This window comes from Hipposideros armiger, unplaced genomic scaffold (assembly GCF_001890085.2).
Source record: "Hipposideros armiger isolate ML-2016 unplaced genomic scaffold, ASM189008v1 scaffold_1266, whole genome shotgun sequence".
Taxonomy (NCBI): Eukaryota; Metazoa; Chordata; class Mammalia; order Chiroptera; family Hipposideridae; genus Hipposideros; species Hipposideros armiger.
Window position 1 is genome coordinate 79,081 of NW_017732616.1, and position 10,536 is coordinate 89,616.

At 37.9% G+C, this 10,536-nt stretch overlaps 1 protein-coding gene across 1 annotated transcript in view; it reads right to left on the minus strand.

Annotated features, from left to right (window-relative positions):
* Positions 1-10,536, minus strand: part of LOC109377042 (probable E3 ubiquitin-protein ligase HERC6) — a 68,339-nt gene that overhangs the window by 21,443 nt on the left and 36,360 nt on the right. Inside the window, exons 8-12 of the mRNA XM_019633259.1 lie at positions 9,077-9,135; positions 8,271-8,364; positions 5,421-5,476; positions 4,788-4,858; positions 1,536-1,690 (exon numbers count right to left, since the gene is read on the minus strand). Coding sequence (XP_019488804.1) covers positions 1,536-1,690; positions 4,788-4,858; positions 5,421-5,476; positions 8,271-8,364; positions 9,077-9,135 — 435 coding nt within the window. The remainder of the gene's footprint in view (positions 1-1,535; positions 1,691-4,787; positions 4,859-5,420; positions 5,477-8,270; positions 8,365-9,076; positions 9,136-10,536) is intronic.

Here is a 10,536-nt window from a genome sequence, read left to right on the forward strand (position 1 = left end):
TAAATGGACAACATCGAACTAAAAAGCTTCTGCACAGCAAAAGAAACAGCCAACAAAATGAAAAGGCAACCTATGAAATGGGAGAAAATATTGGCAAATCACATATCTGATAAGGGATTAATACCCAAAATATACACACAGCTCATACAACTGAGCAAAAAACAATCTGATTATAAAATAGGCAGAGTAACTGAATAAGCATTTTTCCAAAGAAGACATACAGATGGCCAACAGGTACATAAAAAAATGCTCAACATCACCAATCATCAGGGAAATACAAATCAAAACCACAAGGAGATATCATGTCCTACCTGTTAGAATGGCTATCCAAAGGAAATGAAATCACTGTCTCAAAGAGATTTATGTGCCCCCGTGTTCATTGTATCATTATTTACTGTAGTCAAGACAGGGAAAACAACCTAAGCTTCCATGGATGAATGAATGGATAAAGATGTGGAGATGTGGTATATATAAACACTGGAATATGTATTCAGCCATGAGAAAGAAGGAAATCTTTACATTTGCGACTACATGGACAAACCTTGAGGACATCATGCTAGTGAGAAAAGGCAGACAGAAAGACAAATACTGTATGAATTCACTTATATGTGGAATCTAAAAAATCCGAGCTCATAGAAACAAAGTAGAATGATGGTTGTCAGGGTCTGAGGGGTGAAGAAAACAGGGAGATATTGGTAAAAGGGTATAAACTTTCAGTTATAAAATGAGTAAGTTCTGGGGATCTAATGTACAGCATAGCAATTATAGTTAACAATACTGTACTACATACTTGAAAGTTGCTAAGAGAGTCGATACATCTTAAGTGTTATCAACATAATAAAGAAATGGTACTTATGTGAGATGATGAAGTAGTTAGCTAAAGCTATGGTGGTAATCATTTTGTAATATATGTGTATCAAATCAACACACTGCACACCTTAAACTTACACAGTGTTTTATGTCAATTATATCTCAATAAAGCTGAAGAAAAAAAGAAATATACTACTTTAGAAATACACTACTACATTAGTACTTCTGAAAAGCACTAATGAAAAACTTTTGTATGTCATAGTTTCTCCTATGTAGATTAGTATTTTGTGGTGAAATTTGCTTTGATTGCGACTTAGCAATCTATCTTTGTAAAAGTATTATATCTTAGCTAAATTTTAAATTGAACAATACCAACTTAATTCTGTTCTTTTACTTAAAATGCTCTGGCTCCTCCTTATCCTCCAATAATCAAGTTTATTAGTTGCCTAACCTTAGGTTACTTCTAGATTATGCTGTGTACTCTAATGAAAATGTTGAATCATGCTCTTATTTGAGCATTTTTGCAACTAATATATATAATATGCAATATATTTCTCCAGAGTTTATCCAGTTAACAAAACAAGCAAAATTTTTAATTAAGAGCTGAATAAAATATTCTATCTGTTGTGAAAAAACATAACAAAACAAGAGACTCCAGTTGGCTGAGACCTAAGGAATTTTGGTTTAGTAAAATGGTATATACGTTTCTTTAGATGAACACTTACCTTGTGCAGTTCTCTCATCATTCTTAGAGGAGCTCTGACATTGTTGACACTCTGAGCAGTTGCAGCCGAAAAATGCAGTTGAGCAACGATGGCAGTTTTAAGCATCTGGATCAGTGTGTTGAGAGAAGATTCTTGCAAAGATGCCCAACACTGCTCTGAGGGGTGTAAGACCAGCATGACAAATATATACCCACCCACGCCCACCCCCATAAAAAAAAAAACTCCCTTAGTTTTTACTGGGTTCTTTAATATAAGAAATAGATAAAATTTTCCATTTTTGATGGCATAACCCATAAAATATTTTTTTAAGGATATTATCCTGGACAACATTTATTACCTACAGAAAATAAATTTATTTTCCCTGATTAAGTATCATTGGAATTAAAAACTCAAATTCAGGATTCTGAAGAAATGTGTTGACAGTTCATAGTTATGTTTGATTACTTGATTGGTTTCATGATTTTTAAACTAAAAATTTTATAGGGTGTTTATAAAGCCTGAAAACATACATAGGTGAATACACGTACACACATATACATATAATGTCATCAAGGACATTTTCAATCTATAAAAAATAATATTATCTATGTCTTCCTACTTTATGAACACCTGGTATATATGGATACTCATATTTTTATATTATCTCATAACAATATTTTAATATTACTGAGGTTACAACCTGGATTATTATAACATTATAGGACAATTCTCAAAAAACAAACCTATCAAATATTAAAATATATTATCATGCTAATGTAATTAAAATAGTATGATCCAAATGCATGAAAAACAGATCAATATAGCAGAAATTCCATAAATGGATCTAAATACACGAGGCCTTAGTATATGATAAAGGTGGTATTGCATATTAGTGGGAATGAAACAGATCATTCACTAATTATCTGGGACAAATGAAAACCAATCCAGAAAAATGTTAATAGAGATAAACTCCATATAGATCAAAGATTTAACATAAAAATGAAACAATAAAAATTCTTGAGGAGCAAGGGAAATTTTTTGTTTTAGTTTCAAAGTGAGGTAATCTTTTTGAAGTATGACCCAAACTCAGAAACCATAAAGGAAAATGTTAATATACTAGGCTTCATAAAAATGTTTAAAAATAATTATGCATGGCAAAAATACCACAAAGTAAAAGAAAATCTTAATGACCTAAAGAAAAAATTTGGAGCTCATATTACTGTACAGGATTAGCTCTGCCTTAATAGTTTAAAACCCTGAATAAAAAAGAAAAATGCTTAAAACAAGCAGAAAAAAAGGGCAAAAGGGAAGAACTGAAAGTTGCCAAAATATGACATACAAATGGAACTGTGATACAGGAAAACCAGCAATCTCATTCATAATGAGAAAATTAAAATTAAGAGATTCTTTTTTTTTTTAGAATGGGAAAGACCCGAGTTTGATAACACTGTAGAAAAGTGCATGGGCTGATGCTCTAATACTTGTTGATGAAGTGTAAACTGATAGAAACATCCTCTGTGAGGGATGCCATGTTGCCCAACTCCAAGGGTGCAATTTAGACTACAATGTGAATGGTGGCCACTTTAAGTTGGGCACATGGTGGCCCAAACTTCTGTTGAGGGTCGTTTGGCAAAAATCTCTCAAAATTTTAAATGCATATACAATTGGACCCAGTAATATTGCTTTCTGGAATATGTACAAAGAAATGTATCTTAGCACTGTTATAATAGCAAAAGTTTAGAAACAATTATTCACAGTATATCCTTCCAAAATAATACTATTCAGCCATTAAATAGAACAAGGCAGCTCTGTAAGCCCAATAACAGAATGACCTCCGTGATATACTGTTAAGTGGGGAAAAAGCAAGTTGCCAAAGAATGTGAATGAAAAAAAGACATTTCCCTGTGTGTGTGTGTGTGTGTGTGTGTGAGTGTGTGTGTTTGTGTATGTTCGCGCGCGCGTGCGCGTGTGTGTGTAATATCTTTCAAAGGTTACACAAGAAACTATATTCTGTAACTGCTTTCTGATAGAGGGGAACTGGGTGGCTTATATTTCACTGTATATGTTCTTTGTACCTTTTAAGCTTTGGAGCTTGAACACTAGCTTCAAATTATAAAAGAACATCCTATAGTAGTGAATAAAATAAACAATAACAACACATAGTTTAGGCCGGCTGAGTAGCTCAGTTGGTTAAGAGTTGGCTTAAGAGCACAGGCTCTGAGCAATGGGGCTACCGGTTTGATTCCCACATGGGCCAGTGACACTGCGCCCAAGCTGAGCTGTCGCTGAGCTGCCAACAGGTGGCAGGATGGCTCAGCTGGTGTAACAAAAAGATTGCCTGTTTGATGNCCTCCACAACTAGACTGAAGAACAAAAGGACAGCAACTTGTCTGTTCCCCTTCCCCCAATTCCCCAATAAAAATCTTTAAAAAAAACAAAAAAGAAGTTGCATCTAGCGAATTCCAAGGAGATGCTGAAGCTGCTGGTTTGGGGAAAACACTTTGGGAACCATGGCTCTATACCAGGGATCGGCAAACTTTTGAGACAGAAGAGCAGCCAGAGGTCAGCAAACTGCAGCTTACAAGCTGCAGGCTCTGAAGTAAAATTGAAAATGAAAATAAAACTATCATAGTTTCATTTATAAAATTTTTAAAGAATGTTATTCACATAATGGTGATTATGTAAAAATATATTTATGGCTCTCGAATAATTTTTAAATTGTTATGAGGGACAGGATTGGCTCTTCCAGGGGTCGGCAAACTTTTGAGACAGAACATACCCAAAGAGCCGTATGTGGCTCGGGAACCACAGTTTGCTGACCCCTGCTCTAGATAATGCTTGAAATCAAATGGCTTAGCCAGAGGTGTCAGACATCACTGGAAAGAAAAATCTGTCTTTAACATAGTCTTCCAAAGACATTAGTGCTCTGCTCTATAGTATACCTCTGTCTCCACTGAACTCGTAATGGGTCGGAAAACGGTGTATTATTTTTGGTTTAATGCTTAAATGAAGAACTCTTGATAAAGATGTGTAACCATGACTCCTAAAGTTCCCTCCAGCTTCTTGATCTGAGTCCTGGGTGTCCCCTGTAGTTCAATAATGAAGAAGCTTTTTTTCCTCCCACATCCCAGGAACGTTAGGCCAAGAAGGTGCTCCCTTCATACCATTTCTTCTACTTCTTCATAATTCCAGCTCCTCTGAAGGACATGACATGAGGCTGTATCATCTGCCTCCCCTTCTTTTAGAATCACCTCTCCATGTCCTAGTCACTACCCTTATCATTGAAAACTGTAGCACCTCGCTGACGATCTTCCTCGGCATCCCCATACCTGTCAGTATTCCTCCTGCCATTCTTGGGAACTTCAGAATTGATTAACACAATTTATCTCCCACCTTGATCTCTCAATTCTTGATCACATCTCCAATTTTTTCCTCTGCTTCACCTTAGCCAATCACGCCCTCATGGTTTCTAAATTAATGCTACTGACGTGTTGGGTCAGATAATTCTTTGTTGTGAGGGGCCATTTTGTGCATTATAGGGTGTTCAGCAGCATCCCTGGCCTCCATCCACTAAACAGCAGAAGTAGCCACCACAACACAAATGTCCCTCTACAGTTTTGACAATTATTTACTCTCATACTCCATCCCTTTCCCCATCTGAACTGGATCATTCACAATGGCACACAACATACCTTACTATCACCTCTCTAAACAATAACAAAAGCCTCCCACTGTTCTCTACTCCCCTTCATAACAAAACTTCTTGGAATTGTCACAGTCATTGTTTCTATTTGCTCCCCTCTTATTCTCTGTCCCTCCCACTACCGTATTTGCCGGCGTATAAGACGATTTTTTGGCCCTGAAAAATATGCCTCCAAGTGGGGGGTCGTCTTATACGCCAGGTACACTTCAGATAGACTNGGAAGAGCTTTGAGCAGATTATCCCTGAGACATGTAGTTACCTGCAGTGGAAACAGGATCAGGGAAAGGCCCAGGATAAGGTATGGCGCAGCGGTTTCATTCTACCGCTTTCCGGTTGGAATAATCACTTAGTTTTCCTGAAACCTGCTCAAACGCCATCACTGCTTGCCTCCCAAATGCCCCTGAAGTGGTATGTGAGAGCCATGCTCCTATTTTACGTTAGGGTGCGTGAGAACATAAAAGTGAATCACGTGTGCATGTACGTACTGAACGAATCGTGGGGGCTGCTCAGTTAGAAAGCCACAGATCAGGGATCCATTCCCAGATCTGTCTGACGTAAAATCTACCGTGGCAGAGGAAAGGCCTTTTGGTCACCTCCCCAATCCTGTTTCAGCTTCGTCGTGGGTTCACGGCAAGACGGTATTTTCCAGCCTCCCCTTGCAGTCAGGTAGGGCTGTGAGACTTGAGTTCTAGCTAACAAAATGTAAGTGAAAGTGATGTGTGGCACTTCCAGGCATGGCCCCCCTAAAGCCTCTCCTGCGACTTGACATATTCTCTTTCCTAACCTGCCAACCAAACACAAAAGATCTACTCGAGGATGTATTGGCCCCAGAGCCTAGAACACTAGAAAGAAGGCGCCTGAGTCAGTCCTGAATGAACCTGTGCAGAGGGGGGAAGGGTAGAATATGCCACCCCAAAATACGCCACCGTGGTGTGATTATTGTGAACTGAAGGCAAGTAAGAAAGGCAGACACAGCACAAGCTCCCTGGCTTCCCTCTATCTACCTGAACGCAGAATATAAATTCCTTTTGCGCGAGTATCTTCCTGCCTCTGAATTCATGTACCAGGAAGGGGATAGCAGCCTGATCAGCAGAGATGAGCTGGCACTGAGCAAGAGTCTACACAAACAAACCTTACTAACTGGTCCTTATCTAATTTCCCCCATATATTTGCCTTCCCACAATTGGGCACTCCTAGAAGCTCAAAGTCCTTTTCGTTGGTCTTATCACTTCTATGCAAAATTATTGAACTTTACTAAGATACTATATAAGGCCAATTCTAACCACCCCTTCAAATTACTCATCACTGAGTGTATATGAAGGATGCCATGTGAATAAACTTGTATTGGTTTTTCTCCTGTTAACCTGTCTTTTTCTCAGTCTAATTTGCAGGGTTCCAGCCAATGAAACTAAGGTGGGTAGAGGAAAAATAATATTTTTCCTCCCCTTCAGGTGCCTCCTATCTCCATGATGTAAGAAAGAAATCTTCATTGTGTTAAGCCACTGAGATTTAGAAGTTATTACAACAGCTAGCATTGTTAATTCTATACATAGATCTTAGATACTCTTAACTATAGTATCTGCCTCTACATGGCATAAGGGTTAAGTAAGATGATATAAGCAACAATATACTATCAATTACTATATATTATTATTACTACATTAATATTCTTCCAAATTGTTTTCTCAGATGTCCAGAAGAACATGATTTCTGTGGAATGCTAGTTAGGTGCGTATGGGAAAATAGTAACATAAAGTCAAGTAACTTGAGAAAAATAGAGTAAAAAAAGCTTGACTTTTTTTGTGTATGACATCATAGAATCTTTGATTTACTAATATGCATCACGACTCCATACTAGTATGCAGTATTTCCAAAATTATTTCACTAGGGACACTTTATCATGCAGCGTTCTCTGAAATTCATGTTCCTTGGTACTTACACTGGGAATAGCACCCCAAGTTATCGCCCATATCACCTAAATAAATTTATTTTTAAAATATACTTGATAACATCTAGTATTCTTCATCTTGGAAATAAAAATATAGTATCAACTGCATATTAAGGAATACTCTCCCCCTTTCCCTGCCAAATGTAGGGACCCAAAATGGTATAAAGATGACTTTAAATGGTACAAAGGTGACTTTCAACTGCAGACATTTGAGATATAGCTAATGGAGAAAAACGCCTTCAGAGCTTCCCTTATTTGACTAAAGCCTTCCAATAGTGAAGCAGCCATAAGCCCCTTCTTGTACTTGGATGAGAAACTGTATAAACAAACACTATCATAAGCTGCCATATCTCCCATTTATCCCCCCAGAAGCCCATTTGTCTCCCCAAAAAGTCCATTTGTTTTTCCATAGAAGCCCTTTCTCCCCACTTCTTTCCCCTATTAAATTGGTATATTGTATAAGCCATCATCGCTAGCTGTCCCAGGAGCCTTTTTATTGGAATGTTCTCACATGCATAGAAATCAAACTGGTTTTCTGTGCTCCTGTTAATCTGTCTATTGTCAATTTGCAGGCCCCCAAACACATGAACCTAAGTTGGTAGAGGAAAAGTTTTTCTTCCAACACAACCAAGGAGCACAAAATATTAAATTGGAATAGATCTTAAAGATGAACTCAACTTATAGGTAAAGAAAATGTAACCCAAAGAGGATAGGGGATGAATCAGTAGCAGATTCATCTCAACTAGATTTGAGATTCATTTCAAAATAGAAACTGGCCTTTTCGGTCTCCTAGTCCAGGGTCAGGTTATTCTGCTTCCCAAACTAGTGGTCTTTTCATATGTCAGATTATTTACCTCTCAAGCAGTGGTTTTCTCATATTGAAAATAAAAACGTTGTCATCTACCATACATTTAAGCATTCAAAAAGAAATAAAAGCCAGCACTTAATACAGTGTCTGGAATACAGAAACCTCATAATGAACACTAGCCTCCTCCTCTATCACAGTGTCCCCTCGCTCAGCTCTCAACAAAATTAAACTGCAACCATATTGGTTCCGGTAAGGAAATTCTATTGCTCTACTTCTCAAGAAAATATTGACTATTACCATGAAAGAAATCCATTCCTTTTTTGTTAACTTCTTGAAGGTATCACTTGCCATTTGTAAGTCCACATCAATGGAATTCGTTTCTCCATAGTCTCTTTGGATATAAGAAATGCAAAAAAAAACCAAAAAACACATAAACAGATAGAATGGAATATTTCTAAACTTCATATCATTATGTAGTTTTATTTTATTACATAGCAGACATAAACTTTTTTCTTAAAGCTTGCCACCTTTCAAAACAATTTACTTGGCACAGAAAACACTTATAAAACTTATGTTCTACTAAAAGGCAGTAGGTAACAATTTACTATCTCTAGAATAGCTACAAGTTTGAGCTGCAGTAACAGCAAAATTGTATATGCTAAGTCTGAGCACAGAAACCATTTACTGCCACAGTCAGCCTGCACACAGAGGACTGAAACTATCCACCCCACCCCACATTCCTTACAATCTGTATTTACATTACTTTGGGATTCCACGGGTTCATTAGCATGACTTTACTATTCCAAGAGACACTTGCCCAGGCAAATGGCTTGATTGTTCATTATAGGAACTTCCTAAAAAGACCCATTAACTCTTCAATGGAAAAGCATCACAGATAGTTTATGCCCTAAAATTTATTGAATCTCTTGCCTCAAAATCCTTGCCTTGCTGTGTGTTTCCATCCATTTAGGATCCTTGTATCTTTTCCCAATCCTGATTAAGTTCCCAGCATCCCCCTACCACGTTGAAAATCCTGCCTTAAATCAAACTGCCAATTCTTAATAAATTCCAGCCCGGCCTTTCCCCTCAAAACACTATCAAACCTTTGTCTAGATGTCGAGACTCCCTGGGTTGTGTTGGTGATATGTGAGGAGTCTATATTCTGCCGAACAATTTGTCTTTATAATGTTCTATCAATAAATATTTTATGCTTGCTGGATTCACTAATCAATAGTAACCCCAGGGCTAAAATATTATACAAGTACTAAATCAAAATATTGTCAATTTCTCCTTAAAATATATTCTCCTTTGCAGCCTGCAGCATCTTAAGACCAAACCTTGCGGTTCATCATTCCTGGGAGGATACTATTCCACTTTAAAAGATAATGTTCTTAATGTAGAAAGAGGCTAGAGTAGAGAAGAAAGTGCATACATAGTAGAGTCCCTCACTTCCAGCCTGGAAGGATGGCATGAAGAGGAAAGCAAATGGTAGAGAAGGCAGAGGGGAGCAGTGTCCCCATTTTTCTTCTCCCACCTTTGCCCAGGATATGTAGAGATTAGCAGGGATGCTTTTTTGGCCTCCAAATGGATACTGCCCCATGAGCTGCCAGTGGGGAACCATGACAGTTAAGTTTCCTGGGCTTCTCTGGTTCCTAGGTGAAGTTGTCAGAGTGGCTGAGGATGTAACTGGGTTAAGAACCAATGGGAAAACTGTGGGTTGTGTAGGGGTTAAGGAATAGCTGCATCAGGAGGTTAAGCAAGCACCAGTGAGTGGCTAGGAGGGAGTACAAGATGTGTACAACTGTCTTCTGAACCAGTGAGTTAACTTGAGGCCAACTCAACAAGGGAGAGACGGGGCCTGACCTAGCGAAGGACTGGAATCAGTTACATCAGCTGCCCATAGACCAGCAGGGCACCAGCTTCCAGATAAGGCATAGGGCAGCCCAACGGCCCTTTCATGCTGCTATCCCCCCTTCTCCTTTATACACTGTTAAATTAAACAATGAGGCCATTAGATTGTGGTGGCTCTAATGCTGTGGCAGCATTACATAAGCAAACCAAAATCTAAGCCTATAAATGCCTCAAAATTATAAAATAAAAACCTAAGGACAGCCAGTCACAAACAGCTAACCAGGCTTAAAGCTATAACCAATCAAATAATTTTCTTTCTTTGTTTCTGCACTTTTTCTACATAAGTCTTTCCTCTGGCTCCTGTTGGTAGAGGGTTCCTAACCACTTCCAGTTTGGTATTGCCCCATTTGAATTGATATTTGCTATTCAAATAAACTCTTAAAAATTTTAATATGCCTCAGTTTATCTTTTAACAGTTCTTAAGTACAGTATTGGCCAGCATAGAAAAAGGGAAAGAAATAGAAGACCAAATGTTGAACATTTCGCAAAGAAATTGTTTAACCTACTGGATCAGACAAAGTATAAAACAAATCAGAAATAAGTTAGATTTTCCTCTGTAGTAGTGGGACTAGTTAAAGATTAAATAAATAGATCTATTTTCCTTATTAATCCCACCACAGAAAGAACTGCAAAGTACTGCCTTGGCCTCTAA